This window comes from Garra rufa, chromosome 2 (genome assembly GCF_049309525.1).
Source record: "Garra rufa chromosome 2, GarRuf1.0, whole genome shotgun sequence".
Lineage (NCBI taxonomy): Eukaryota > Metazoa > Chordata > Actinopteri > Cypriniformes > Cyprinidae > Garra > Garra rufa.
In genome coordinates this window covers 8,054,799-8,070,390 of record NC_133362.1, presented here as the reverse complement: position 1 = coordinate 8,070,390, position 15,592 = coordinate 8,054,799, and the positions used below count along the sequence as shown (strand labels likewise).

The 15,592-nt window shown below is 36.4% G+C and overlaps 1 protein-coding gene across 6 annotated transcripts in view; it reads right to left on the bottom strand.

The window, feature by feature from the left end:
- Positions 1 to 15,005, bottom strand: part of fgfr2 (fibroblast growth factor receptor 2) — a 71,690-nt gene extending 56,685 nt beyond the window's left edge. For 4 of the 6 annotated variants that reach the window (XM_073833663.1, XM_073833664.1, XM_073833661.1 and 1 more), the window contains exons 1-3: positions 14,484 to 15,005; positions 11,856 to 12,115; positions 1,039 to 1,305 (exon numbers count right to left, since the gene is read on the bottom strand). In XM_073833663.1, coding sequence (XP_073689764.1) covers positions 1,039 to 1,305; positions 11,856 to 12,039 — 451 coding nt within the window. In that variant the 5' untranslated portion in view covers positions 12,040 to 12,115; positions 14,484 to 15,005. The remainder of the gene's footprint in view (positions 1 to 1,038; positions 1,306 to 11,855; positions 12,116 to 14,483) is intronic. The other 2 variants (XM_073833665.1, XM_073833666.1) reach the window with 1 other exon arrangement.
- Positions 15,006 to 15,592: the final 587 nt, after the last annotated feature.

Sequence of the window (15,592 nt, the reverse complement as noted above, 5' to 3'; positions counted from 1 at the left end):
TTTACATAACATTTATATATTGATTAATATATTTAATTAATATATATTCATATATATGACTCTGGACCTTAAATAGCACAGATATATTTGTAGCAATAGCCAAAAATACATTGTATGCGTCAAAATTATCGATTTTCTTTTTTTATGCCAAAATCAGTAGGATATTAAGTAGAGACCATATTCCATTAAGATATTTGGTAAATTTCCTACCGTAAATATATATATATATATATATATATATATATATATATATATATATATATATATATATATATATATATATATATATAAAAACTTAATTTTGGATTAGTAATATGCATTGCAAAGAACTTCATTTGGACAACTTTAATGACATTATTTTTAATATTTTTACTTTTTTTGCACCCTCAGATTCCAGATTTTCAATTAGTCGTATCTCGGCCAAATATTGTCCAATAAGTTTATTTATTTAGCTTTCAGATGATATATAAATCTCAATTTTCTGAAAATTGACCCTTATGATGTCCTTTGTGGTCCAGGGTCACATATATTAATTTTATATATATGTGAGTGCATATTTAAACAAATAAATGTATATTTATAAATATACAGCAGGTTTGTGTGATACATTTAATAAGTTTTTTGTCTAATAGCCCAGAGCAACTGAATAAATGCAAGCTAGAAAACTGCCTAAAAGATTAAATATTCTGATTTTTTTTTTTTTTTTTTTTGCAGTGTGTTAAATCAAAAAGACAAAATGTCTGTATAACACAATGGCAAAAGGTGCAAGACGTGAGCTAACAACAGGCATATCAACTTTATATCATAAAGGCATATCCTTATACGAGTCAATGAATGTTGTAAAGACAGTACAAACAAATCTCAAACTCAGGACGTAAATCCATCATGCAAAGCCATTCACAAACTACAGTTTCCACTTCACTCAACAGACAAACAGAACCATTCAATTTCAGGCAGATACAGCGTGCGGAGACTCATCTACGAATATCAAAGTCTTATTCGGCAGATGGCGCCACCTGTGGTAGACAAGCGTCTCACCTGTAACATTTACGATGAAGCAAAGCGTGTCGCCGGCCCGCGAGCCCACGGCACTGCACGCATACAGGCCCGAGTCCTTAGGGGTGGCGTCGCGGATCTGTAACCACTCCTGATCTATGAGCGTGCGGTTGTCAGGGCCCAGCGAGGAGCCGTCTTTGGTCCAGACGATGGCGGCCGCCTCGGGCAGCGGGCAGTTGAGCTTGAGCAGTTCACCCGGGTGCACCGAGCACAGAGTGGGCTTAGAGTTTTGGTTTTTGATTGGAGGCTCTGCAGAGCGGAGGGGAAAAGAGAGGAGGGCAGGAGGAAAGGGGTGACAGGGTGCACAGAGAAAGAGAAAGAGTGTAAGACGAAGTACACTGCACCAAAATAACATCCCTAAAGTGTCTAGAGTGCAGAAGAGGCTTCAGTTAAATGAATAGTTCACCCAAAAGTCAAAAAATCCCAAATACAGACACCTCAGAGCGTCCCATTAGCTGTGAATTGTGTATATACAGAGCGTTTCTGGAAGCATGCAGCTGTACCAGTGGGAAAAAGTGTGGCATTAGCAGTGCGCTGATATGAAAGAGGTGCCAGTCGAGAAATTGAGCTTAATATTTGTTCATTTCATAAACAAAGACTTCGGTTTTCCTTTCCCTGTCATTTCAACCTCGACCTCAAGCATTAGAATTAAGCCTGTTATTGCCGGTTTATTCCATTATCTTTAATTATGTTCTACAATAACTATGTTGGCTAACCAAACGCTCATAAGGAATGCTCATAGTAAGACACCTAAAACAGGAAGATCAAAGTATGGCTTTCGGATTGAAATAAGGTATGAGCATTAAAGAAAAAAAAAAGAATGCCCAAAAATAGCTCTTTTAATATAGTGTCAAAGTTCAAATAGCTACAAATATTTAGTTAATTTTGCATAATACTCTACAAAATCATGTTTTATATATGTGGCCCTGGACCACATATCCAGTCGTAATGGTCAGTTTATTTACATTGAGATTTATACGTCATTTGATGTATGGTTTGTTAGGATAGGACAATATTTGAGCACGATACACCTATTTGAAAATCTGAAATCTGAGGGTGCAAAACAATTAAAATAATGAGAAAATTGCCTTTAAAGTTGTTCAAATGCAATAAACAAATAGCAATGCATATTACTAATGAAAAATTAGTTTTTGATATATTTACAGTAGGATTTTTTTTTTATATATTCATGGAACATGGTCTTTTCTTGATATCCTAATGATTTTTCTAAAAATATACATTTTTGAAAATGTGAAAATTTTGACCTATACAATGTATTTTTGGCTATTGCTACAAATATTTTCAGCTTTGCCAGTTTTGTGGTGTAGGGTCACTTATAGTACATACTTATATTCAATTAAAAATATACTGAAAATTGATGTACTTATTATATATAATTTATATTATTAAATTTACACATTTGTATAGATTTTGACATTTGATAGTAAATAAAATCAATTGCATAAATATTTCTTATTGAGATATATATATATATATATATATATATATATATCCTAATATGAATAATTAATAAATAATTCAATCATATTTTAATGTCATAAATTGATTTTTGTTGTAAATATGCATGACAAGAAAAACAAAAACAAAAATGCAATTAAATTAAAGAGAAAACTTTTAGATAAATTTTATATTTTAAAGCAGTATTACACTTTTTATGCATAAACCCTTTTTCGTCCTTGACCCATCATACATATATATATATATATATATATATATATATATATAATCAAATATGCATACTTTATTTTTTAGACACTGATTTAATTTTTTACTTTTACATTCGATTTACATTTGTTGGTCATATAATTGGTCAATTATAATCCCATATCCCCTGTCCACTAGTTATGTGAAGCAATGTGATCAAGCATGTAAGCAAAACATACCAACTATATCCATTTCAATTCACCTCAGATTGCATTGAGAGCAAAGCCAAGATGAACAGAAATCAAATGCCCAATCAGGCCAAAATGAGAAGTAGAGAGAGAGAGGAATTCAGGAAAGTTATTCTATCCATTTAATTCACTTAATCTTATGGGTAGAATGATAAACAACGACTAACGCTGCACAGTAACCATACCAGTGCTTCGATGCTAATACACAGTGATTCTTAAAAAGAAAAAAGCCATCAACACTTGCTAATACAGATGGCAACTGTACAATCTGTATGATACAGTTTGAGCAACACCAGCAGAGATATTAAATTTCTGGGCAATTAACATAGCTGGATGATTGAACCCAGACCACAGAAATGCAGCCCAAACCACAAACACGTTCAGCGAAAACCCCAGACTAATTGTTCAGTAATTTGGAGAGGACACCATGATCCACTTCAGTGACAGCAAATACTGAATGCAAATGCGTGAAGCTAAACTTCTGACACTGTATATTCTACAGTACTAACAATAACCCATTGCATCTAGGCGGAAACTATGAATTAAGACAGACTAAACAGCTATCGAAGCATACAAAAAGACATAAACTTTGAAAGCGAGAGGTATGGAAAAACATGGTCAGACTTGTCAGAAATAATCAGCGCTGAAAAGACACTCCCAACCTTTCTCGTAGTAACACACCTATCTTCCTGCACATTCTTGTCCTATTGTGAGCGTGCACAGCAGATTGAACTACACAGCACAGGAAGGGAAAGTCATATGACTTGCGTTCTGTCCTCAAGGGGTTTGGAGTGTGCTTGAAGGTCTAAACTCTCTCCCCAGGCACGTTGCCCTACACACGTTTAGTTCCCGTATTGTTCCTACTCCGGAAACAATTACCTTTTCCTTTATGCCTTTCGCGACGGTGCGGCCTTAGAACGAACTTTGCCGTTGATTGATGGGACCGGTATTCATTGCCTTGCTCTTCCGGAGGCCTCTGTTTGTCCAACTGTTATTTAACTGTAATTGGTTGCGTATTTCCCTCTATTGTGCGATTAAAGACAAACTGAAAAAAAAAAACGAGGCCTGCTCCCACTCAAGTCCTGTTAGAAAGCCAACACATGTGAATCGGTTTTTTTGTTTTCTTTTTTGTTTTACATACACACTTAGGAAACTCTATAGCATGACCAGTTGATAAAGCGAGTCTCGCTGAACTTTTAGTTATAAATAGCAAACAGATAAAATGCTGAGGGGAGTTGAAGCAGAGCATGCTGAAAGCAGAAAGAGCCATGCAAAAATGCAGAAAAAAGGAGACAGAAGAGCTCTCCAACTAAACAATCCAAATTATTATGGTTTACACGGGTATGCATTTGAAAGCCAGTTTTATTTAGAATAACTTCCAGTGCATTCAAGCTCATTTCGATTTTATTTTAAATGTTAAAGGAGTAGTTCACTTCCAATTCCAATTCCAGTACAGATTCCAATGTACTGACAGCCTTGTTATCCAAGATGTTCATGTTTTTCTTTCTTCAGTTGTTTTTTGAGAAAAACATTTCAGGATTTCTTTCTATATAGTGGACTTCTATGGTGCCCCCAAGTTTAAACTTTCAAAATGCAGTTTAAATGCAGCTTCATAGAGTTCTAAACAACCCCAGGCAAAGAAGAAGGGTCTTATCTAGTGAAAAGATTGGTTAATTTCTAAAAAAAAAACTCTGTGTATTCCAGGTCATGACAGTTAGGGAATGTCAAGAAACTCCCATTATATTTTCTCCTCCAACTTCAAAATCACCCTACATCACTGTGTTAGCTTTTTTCGTAAAAGGCGTTTGACCTTCTTTGCATGTTTACTCTGTAAACACTGGGTGGGTATTTCTAAGCGATGTAGGGCGATTTTGAAGCTGGAGGAGAAAATAAGATGGGAGTTTTTCACCATTCCCTAACTATCTTAAACAGGAATACATAGAGTTCAGGCAGAGCTAGACAAGACGAGCGTTTGAGTTTAAAATGTATATAAATTGTACATTATTAGAAAATAACTGATTGTTTCACTTGATAAAAACCCTTCGGGTTGGGTCATTTAGAGCCATTTGAAGCTGCGTTTAAACTGCATTTTGGACGTTCAAACTCGGGGGCGCCATAGAAGTCCATTATATGGAGAAAAATTCTGAAAGGTTTTCATCGGAAAAAAAACAATGTCTTTACAACTGAAGAAAGAAAGACATGAACATCTTGGATGACAAAAGGGTTAAGTACATTATCTGTAAACTTTTCATTATTTTTGAATGAGTACAGTTTACTGAGAATTTACTGAGAACCAGACAAGTTTTAATCAACTTTAGCTCATGAAATGACTTTGTCGACATTTAAAAACAGCTTCATAATTCAAAGGTTAAGAAAGCTTTTCTCATGGCACTACGATAAATTTCGTCCGTTCTGGCAGCGGGGAACTTGATGCAAGCTCAATCTCTTTAAACATTTGACATGCTTTCATTCTCTTTAGTCTTCAGGTCCAGTACATCTGTTCTTTACCATCAACACCACCTCTTGCTCCTCTGATTTGCTCTTTGACCTTTCACCCCTCACCCTGCCAACCGGCCCCCTGCAGTCCTCAAGACACCGACCCTCCACAAATCCACAACCTGTTGACATCTTGCAAATTCCAGATTTTTCTTCATGGGAAAGGTCAGCACAGCATCCTACTCTCGCACAATAAACGTAGTCTTTTCCTCATGCCCTTAAAACTGGAATAATATGTGAAACACGTGCAGGGAAAAAAACCCTCCAACTCCATTTCTCGAGGTGTGACTGTATCTGTTCTCTTGTGTTTTGATGGGAAGGCTATTGAAAAGTGCACTGTGAGTGGCGGTTATTATCAAACGTCCCGTCAGGAGTGACGGATACGAACTGTCTCACACTTCCCGTCCGCTCCACCAAGTCTCATTTGCGCCTCCGCTAGAACAGATAATTAGGCTCTCGACCAAACTGTGACAGGATCCAGTCTGTCCAATTCTCACACTATCATCCTTCTGTCTCCGTCTGCTTGGCGACATGGAATCGAGACCGCTGTGCGCTTCACTGAGTGCTCGGGGTCAGTCGGATGAGATGTGTCTAAGACGAGACAATGATGAAATGGCTCTCTGATAACAGACATATATACACCCTATTTCCACTTGTCTAGGATTTCCCAACCAGGGAGTTGCAAACCCCTAAGTGTTCATAAAGGTACGAGTATACTTGTTAATGCCAAAAAAATATATTAAACAAAATTAAAATAAATGATCAAAATTTTTTTGCATTTCGTCAAGAAGGGTTTTTGTACTTTTCTTAGGAAGAGTTTTTGTTTATGCACAAGTCGTAGATGATGTTAATGGATCTATTTCCATTATTCTTATGGCTAAAATTATTCATTGCATAAATTGAAACCTTAAATCATTACTTAAAATCCCACAGAAATACCTCAGTTTAAAAAAAGAAGCTTTTTTTTGCAGTCTTCATTGATGCCAAATGTAAATAAAAATGCATAATTCTTAAAATAAAAAATAAAAATAAAAAAACAAATATCATTATTAACCTTATATGGCCAACATTCCTCAATTTATTAAATTAAATTTTAAAACATTACTTGAAATCACACAAAATACTTGTGGATGCCAAATGTCATTTACTAAACATACATCATTCTAAAACTTTAAAACATAAAAAATCTAATATATTTCTATTAATATTATGGGCAAAATTACTAATTTTATTAAAAATTTTAAATTTTTTATTATTATTTTTTTATTAAAATTAAATGAAAACATCAAAAATCAAATCTATTTCCATTAATCCCACAGCCAAAATAACAAATTTTAAAAATGTAAAAATTACTTCAAAATTACAAAAAGTGCTTAATTTTTTTTAATTTTTTAATTAAAATGACATTAAAACATAAAAAAATCAAATCTATTTCCATTAATCTTACAACTAAAATTACTACTTTTATTTTTAAAAATAACGAAATTACTTAAAAATCACACAAAGTACTTTCTTTTTTTTTTTTTTACTCATTTTATTAAAAATGTATAAATTACTTTTTACATAAGTCAATGTGGATGCCAAATGTAATTTAAATAAACTGCATAATTTTTAAAATTAAATGAAAACATCAAAAATCTAATCAATTTCCATTAATCTTATTGCCAAAATGATTACTTGAATGAATGGATGATGAATGATAATGTAAAAGCACAAAAAGGACCTTAGAAAATGCATTTTGCATATTTCTTTGCCCATGCAAAAGTTGTTGTAGAAGCCAAATATAATTTAATAAAAATGCTAAGGTCTTACAATTAAATTAAAACATAAAAACATCACATTTACTTTAATCTTATGGGCAAAATAATTATTATATTCAATGTAATTGTAAAACAATACTTAAAATCGCACAAAGTACTTCAATTTTACAAAAAACTGCATCATGGTATTCAGATGAACTGCTATGCTATTGCAAAGCTATATTAGGTGGTTATGGTGTTGCTAAGTGAGTGCATCCTGGCCAGATTCACCTTGAAGTCTTCATGACATTCTGGACCTTAGATATTCTTTAGGTCCTCCTTACAGGTCTAACATCAAAAAGTATTAGCACACCTGCCCTCAATAAGCACACATCTCATCTCTAAGGACAAAAGGTGTGGGACAAGTCACCCTCCAAAGATTTGTACTTAGGGGTTTGTTTAAACAGTAATAGTGACGCTTTACCTTAGCAAACATTGATAATTAGATCACAGGGATTCAGCGGACAACCCAGCCGCCCCACACAAGTTAACTCCACGTTCCCCTCCTTCCTTATTTTCTCACCCTTCCCATTTTCAACTCCGGTTAAATCCCAACACTCTTCCGTAGCCTTTTCTCTACTAATCACAATCGCCTTTCAAATTGTAATTTCGGCAAGCTTTATTGTCATGACAATGGCATGCCCAGCCAAAAGCACAGGCCTCTCAGGGGCGCCCACGGCAACACAAGCATCCGGGCAAATCTCATTGGCCAACTTTCCCTCCAAAACCTCGTCATGTATAAACAGTGGAATTTTGTGGTGGATTTGAGCAAACTGCAAACTTTAAAATCTAAAGCGTAACCTGATCTGTACTGTTTGTGCTACAGACATGAATTATGTGTCAAATCCTGACGTCTCTTGAGAAGAGGGATGCTAGTTGGCTTCTAAGCGATTTAAGTGGACAAAATGGGAGAAAAAAAATCACATTGACTTTCAAGTAACTTTTCATGATGACTTGGGGATAATTATTATGGCCAACATTACTCAATTTATTAAATTAAAATTTACTTTTACTTGAAATCACACAAAATACTTGCCAAATGTAATTTACTAAACATACATAATTCTAAAAATTTAATGAAAACATCAAAAATCAAATCTATTTTCATTAATTTCACAACTAAAATTACTTATTTTATTTAAAAAAATGTTGAAATTACTTAAAAATCACACAAAGTACTTTAATTTTTTAATTAAAATTACATTAAAACATCAGAACTCAAATCTATTTCCATTAATCTCAAAACTTAAAATACAAATATTATTAAAAATGTACAAAATTACCTCAAAATCACAAAAAGTACTTCATTTTTTAATTAAAATTACATTAAAACATCAAAAATCAAATCTATTTCCATTATTCTTAAGGCCAAAATTACTCCTTTTATTTAAAATGTAAAATTGAGTTCAAAATCACAAAAAGTACATTTTTTTATTATTATTTTAATTATTCTATGTCCATTAATCGTATGGCTTGTAGCACAAACAGTACAGATCAGGTTACATGTTAAATTTTAAAGTTTGCAGTTTGTTCAAATCCGTAAGAAAGCAACCACCTAGCAAGCACCTGAAATACTCAGGCAACCACCTACTAATGTGATAAAAATTCAAATAAAATAAATAGAATTTTTTTTTTAAATTTTGAAAATTTGAAAATTAAAAAAAAAAAAAAAAAATCAGACATGCCAACAGCCACCTGCAACATAAACATTTTCTACGGGGAAAAAAAAAAACACTTTTAGTTTGTTTAATAGGAGAGTGAGGCTTTATTCACCCAATAAAACACAATAAACAAAGGGTGTGAGCTGACACTTTTATTACAGGGACTTACTATCATGATTTAGGATGTTTGATATGAACAGAGAATAATTCGCCCAGGAAACCCCCTACTGTATACAGGTGGTCATTTTAAGGCAAGCTTGTCTAGAGGCTGAGCATCTCTCACAGTTCTGCTGTTACGGATTTGAGTATTGTCATTGTTGTGAACAGGAACGTCTGGGTTGTGAGAAGAAACCCCTCAGGCTAAAAAGGCAGAGAGCAAGGAATTGGGGATGATGCCGATTCCGGAAAAAAGAGCGATGGCAGGAAAAACGGCGAGAGATTCGCTTGGATCTCCAGCCAATGTTTTAAACATCATCAAAGCTCCGTTTGACTGTGTCTAATTCTGTCCAAACCAACAGGGCACACACGCACACTAAAACACCAGCAGAACCACTCCAATGACAATAAATAAATCACACAATCCAAATAATAATGATCCGAGCTTGCGCGATTCCACATTTTCCACCATTGGGTCAGCTTGGCCATACCTCTGGTTCCAACCACAAACCTTATGGGCTTACAGGGAATGAGAGAATAAAAGGCGAAGATCTTCAACTCTATTGTGCTCTAAGCCCTGTCAGATTACATTTGATCCAAGTTTGCTTTCCCACACTTTCACAATGTGTTTGTTTTCCAACCTCTCCGAAGATTTCAACCGCTTTATCACAAGGCATGTTCCAAATAAAACTTTGCTGTTTCTACCATATCACTCTCACAGAAAAACCAGCCCTTGTAGGAATTCTAAACTGATATGCTATCTTAAACAATTACCCCTCCCAGAAACACAACCCACACAACGAGCCCTTGGTGGGCTTTGCATGCATCAGGTAGGGGCTGTTGTAGTTTCCCTCCAGGGGTAGGCGTTCAATAGCAAGCTTTTTTGTTGAGTTGATACGTATAGTAAACATGTTTAGCACAACCATTCAACTACTTGAGTTGCGTCTGTACCACAAAAACTGGTGTGGTTAGCGCTCTCCACCTTTCACCAAAACCTCTCAGCCTATCCACATCACATGACTCCACTTCAGCCACTTAATCCTCCGTCACATGACTTCCCGTAATCTTCCATCATATGATAGGGGAGAAAAGTGCAAATCGTCTTACAAAGTTCCACAACATAGACCACTTAAAGTTAAGCATCTGACTTTGGACAAAAGATAACCGGTAGAACAATGCAACGCGATATTGTGCAATAGAACGCCTTTTGTATTTGAGATGCTAAGCGAGGCTTTACTCTTAAAGAAACAGTTCATCCAAAACAAGTAGAATCTTTCATTTACTTTCATTGGTTGAAAAATGGCCTGCTAGACTCTTAAAAAAATAAAGGTTCCAAAAAGATGTTTTTGCAGTGATGCCATAGAAGAACCATTTTTGAACAGTTCCTCGAAGAACATTTTAAAAATGTTCCATCCATGGATGTTCAAGGTTCTTCATAGAACCATTGATGCCATTTAAGAAGTGTATGCTTCCATTTTATTGGAAAGAGCAGAGATTATTTAAAACATCTTACTTTGTTTACTTCGTAAAAAGGAAAGTCATCCAGGTTTGAAACAACACAAGGTTGAGTAAATAATGACACAATTTTATTTTTGGTTGAACTTTCTCTTTAACCCTACTATGGACCTCTTTTAACCCTGAGGTCAAAGGGCATCTGGACAGTGCTGGTTGGGGGTGGGGTGGCCGCTTGGAGTGATTCTGTTTGACAACCCTTTAATTAACATAGTGATTAAAGCCAGAAGAACAAAAGCAACAGTTCTCATTACCTGCTGCCCCAAATGAAACGGAAAAATCACATCAATAATCGTAACTCCTAATGGTAGAATGTGGCAAAGCTGGGCCAAGATACGCCACTGGGAATTTACCACTTCACAAAGTGCCAAAGAACCAAATAAAATGAGTGTTTTTACTTAGAGTTAGGAATGAAGACGATGACAAACCACATCCCGTTAAAAGGAAGTCAGGAAACCTCCAAAATGAGCGGAGAATCTCTTGTTTCATTTTACTCTGAATCTGAAAGCATATAAGGTTTATTTTCTTCCCAAACAAACTAATACGGGTTGGTTTGCATCTGCATGCCAAGCTAGCAGGTATGTGTGTGGTCCTCAACTCTGAACAACATTAAACTCAGACAGATGGAGAGAGAGAAAATACGGGGGGAGAAAGGAAAAGAGACGTTACGAGTGGAACCACAAAAATCCTAAAAGCGACTCTTTTGAAACGAGCTGTTGTGAGTATAGCATACGAAAAATAATTCCATACATTATAAAACCTCAGGGTTCGCCGTTCAAAGACGCCAGATATATGGTGAAACCACTTTCTCCACATAATTATCGGCGTTTCAAAGACATGCTCCATGCAAAAGAAGTACTTCCTAGGGTTCGCATACAGCAACTCGTAAAACCTCCAAACCACACATCGTTGCCTCCTCAGAACTTTCCTGGCTGTCTTGAAGGGCTGAACGCAAACGTTTATGAAAAGTTAAATCCCATAAATCTGCACTAACTAATGATGTATGAAGCCATGAGGAATCCAACCTATACCACGAGAAATTCCGTACGGTAATGTTTTGTTTCACCCAAATTCCTTATTTTCCCCAAGACTTCCCCCAATAAAAACAAAATATTTTCACATATAGGTGCAGCTGCGTAGAAGAAGGCTGTTTTTATAGCGATTAAGCAGTAAAGAAGCATCTGTTTTCTTGTCACCACTAAAGTATCAAGTATTCCTGCTGTAAAAGCTGGGTATGTTCCTCGAACGCTCTTATTCCTTACCTTCACGTTCACGCGTGGTCTCCACCCTTTCAGCAATCCTCGATGACGGCCTTGCCACGGACGCCGTTGCCAGGGTCAAAAGTAGGAGCGCACCCAGAAGCCACCCTCGGGCGGACATCCCGTCAGCAGCGGTCGTGTCTCCCCATCCTCCCCTCCTCGGCCTCCCCCTGGACACTGATCCCATCTGAGGAGCTCCACCCAACCATGAACTGCAGGCTGTGCGGTCGGTCACTCGCTGGAATTCCCACCAATCACCTGGGCTGAGGAGGGCAGCAGAGATGGAGCAGGTGATTCCCAAAATAAAAACAAGAGGAGAAACAATTAGAAAAACGTCTTTTGAGATCCTAGGTGCATGGGCCCTACATATCTAGTGTGAATATCTCAAATCAGTTTACTCTGAAGCACAGCTATCTTGCAGAGAATGCGTAGGCCTAGTTATGAAAGAGACAACTAGAAACTAAAAGCCCACGTGTCAAAATGCTGTTAAACGAGCCTTGCCACAGACATGCCAAAGCTCTGATGCTTTAGACCTACCTACTGACACCTACACACTAACCTGACAAAACACCTTCATCAAGAGCTACCTGCAACTTTGGCTAACTTTCTAAAGAACTGACAGACTAATAATGTAGAAGACATTATTGTGTTTTCCAACATCACTGGTGAACAGTGATTTATTTTATCAGGCATGCAATGCATCTAGCTTACAAACTATGGATGTTGCCACGCATTTGTTTACATACATTTATGCATTTGGTAGACACTTTTATCAGAAGGATTTGATATATGCATTCTATCCATCTATCTATCATATCACTTTTATCCCTCACAAGATTTGCATTCTAAAAGAACTTATTCCGCGGTTTAGAACTTATTGGACAAACAAAAATGTGATTTCGAACATTCAAAACAAAACCACTGAAAGGAATTGAAAACGCGGGAATCAGTCAGTCAGTCAGTGGACGCGCAAACCACTCTCTGGAGATCTGGCGCGTAAATGCAGTATTGATCTGTTCTGTGATCGTGCGCTTGCATTTATAGCAGGTTTTAATGCTCGTGAGATGATTGACAGCTGGTGAGGTTCCTCTGCAGAGTTTTTTCACCAATCGAGGTGAGCAATGCAGGATTTTGATGCTGTAACACGAGTACTGTATTCTCATTTCTAATCATGCGCCATTCGATTAATTTCATAGGTTTGATAATTACTGCACTTGGAGATCGCAAGACGCATTTTTGCTCATGCTGGATAGAAACAGCGAGCAAATCACCGTCAGTGCTTCTCAGGTTTGCTGCATGAGCATGATTTAGAAAAAGATTTCCCAATGCAATACATGACGTCACCTTTAGAGAACTTTTCTCGCAAATGCATTGCTTTTTAGACGCTGTCTGCGGCATAACGCGTGCGCACGCAATCTGAAGGAGTTAATCAGCACCCTATTCATATTCAAATCAGAATACACAGAGAGGATTTAATGCCAGTGCAAAGAAAAACACCGATGTTACCCTTGGAATCAGCTGTAAGGTGCCTTGATTACATTTGAATTGTTCCTTGAACCTAATGTTCGTTCTTTATCGAGGCCCATTAACAAAACACAAGCCTAATGAGTTTATCATGATTTTATTACTGGAGACTAATTTGATCACTTCGTGAATGGACAGGTTTTATCATTAGATCAACTCTAATTAGTATCTCAATTATGATTAGTGTTAATTATTGACTGGTTTTGCAAATAACATTCTAAAGCTTTAACACAGAGCTTTGCTCTGCGAGTTTATCAAGCAAAATAAACTTTCGAAAGCAATCTTATGTAAGTCTATTTCATTTTTATAAGATCTCATTGTATCCAGATTTCTGGGCAAGAAGCCTGGTGATACTTTAATTGCCACTACGAGATTAAACGACACTTCAAATTAAAAAAAGAAAACAACAGGTAGGCCAGACTGTTCATGAAAAACACCAAAATTGGTTTCTTTTTGAATTCGTATCCAAGTTTGAATTTAAATAAATTGGAGTGTTCTAAAATGTAAACGTTCTAAGCAGTATGTTATAAATGCATTAAAGTCATACTTTTGAAAACCATGACGCTTGAGGACGAACTATGAATATATAAGTGGTGTTTTTGAGTGAATTTAACCATTTTGACTTTTATTTGACTTTGAGTATTTCGCAAAAAAAACTTTTATGATTTACTATCACGTATTACATTAGCGTTGGCTTGCAGCTTTCATTTAAGACATTTTTCTCAAAAACAGTGAAAGCAGCAATTTTCATTATAAGCACAGAATCATAATTTTACTTTTTACAAATTTGTCTTTAACTTTAAAAAGAAAAAGTACATGCACACTAAGTGATTTAGATAAACTAAGTGAAAATATTTTGCTAAATAACTTTGACAAAAGAGTCTGACAAGGCCATCGCTGATCATAAAAGACAGAACTTTTATGACATTTTCAGTTAACTTCACGGCACTTTAGATATAGGTTAGAATATCCAAATTTGCGCATTTAAAAAGTTGAAGCCACACTAACTAAACATGCGTAAAGCCGCAGCAAATGACATAAAGTTGCGTTTCCACGAAAGATAAGCAAACCTCGCTTAAAATATAAACAGAAACACAAGCAACTTACAGAGAGGGAGAAAATAGTGAAGTTCAGGATCCGCATATAAACAGGGAGCTCATGGGCCGAATCCAGACAGGAATGCGACCAAAACTATTCCCTATTCCCAAATCCAACGGGGCACCGACGACAGGATCGCATGCCAATAGCGACCCACCGGTAGTATCCGTGCGTGTTTGAGTAAATCCTTCCAAGCAGAGAGGAAAAAAAATTACGCGTCCCAGAAACTTTTTTTTTCGTCCGTAAACCGAGTTGTTGTTGCTTCACCAAATTGCTCGTGCAAACGCGCAGCAGCCTTCGGCTACACGAGATGCAACACTGCAACAAACACCGAATAAAACATCCATCCCAAAATACACATCCAGTGACATGAGCGCAGTCTCTGAGGATACTGGCTGTTCTCAGACGCTTTGTCAGGTTTACAGAGATTTTTTTCTCTCTCCTTCCAACCCCCTGAAGAAATGTCACTCCCCCCTGAAACCCGAGACGTTTCCTGGCTGATAGTTTTTGGAGTCGGTCTTTCTCCTCCAATCACAGACCTCTGAGCTCCAGCTCCCTCCGAGCGACTCAACCAGTTCTGCGCAATCCTGCAAAGTTTGTCCGGAACTGGGGGTCTCCCTCCTCCCCTGCACAAGCTCCAGTGCTGCAGAATGCCATTCATTCACTGCAACAGCGCCACTTAGTGGCACATCTGTCGGGTTATTAACCCTTTGGGGGTTCCAGAAACCCCAGGGTATTTTAAATTGCAAACATACTTGGGTCATGACACTTTCCATTTTATAGATGAAGTTGCATTATGACACATTAAAGATTCATTCAACAGTTTATGTTGAGTTATGCTTTTTTAAAATAAAATAATAGGTTGAGAATTTAATGTTGATATTTTTACTGTGCAAAATCAGAAATTTATCATAACCGAGATTAAAAATGCAGTCAAAAATAGTCAAAAGTTTGAAATAAATATTTAGCTAAATGTTTTTGAAAGAATTTTTACCAAGGCTGCATTTATTTGCTCAAAAACACAGTAAAACATTTTGAAATATTATTTGAAATATAATCAGCATATTAGAATGATTTCTAAAGAATCATGTGACACCGCAGACTGGATGCTGAAAATT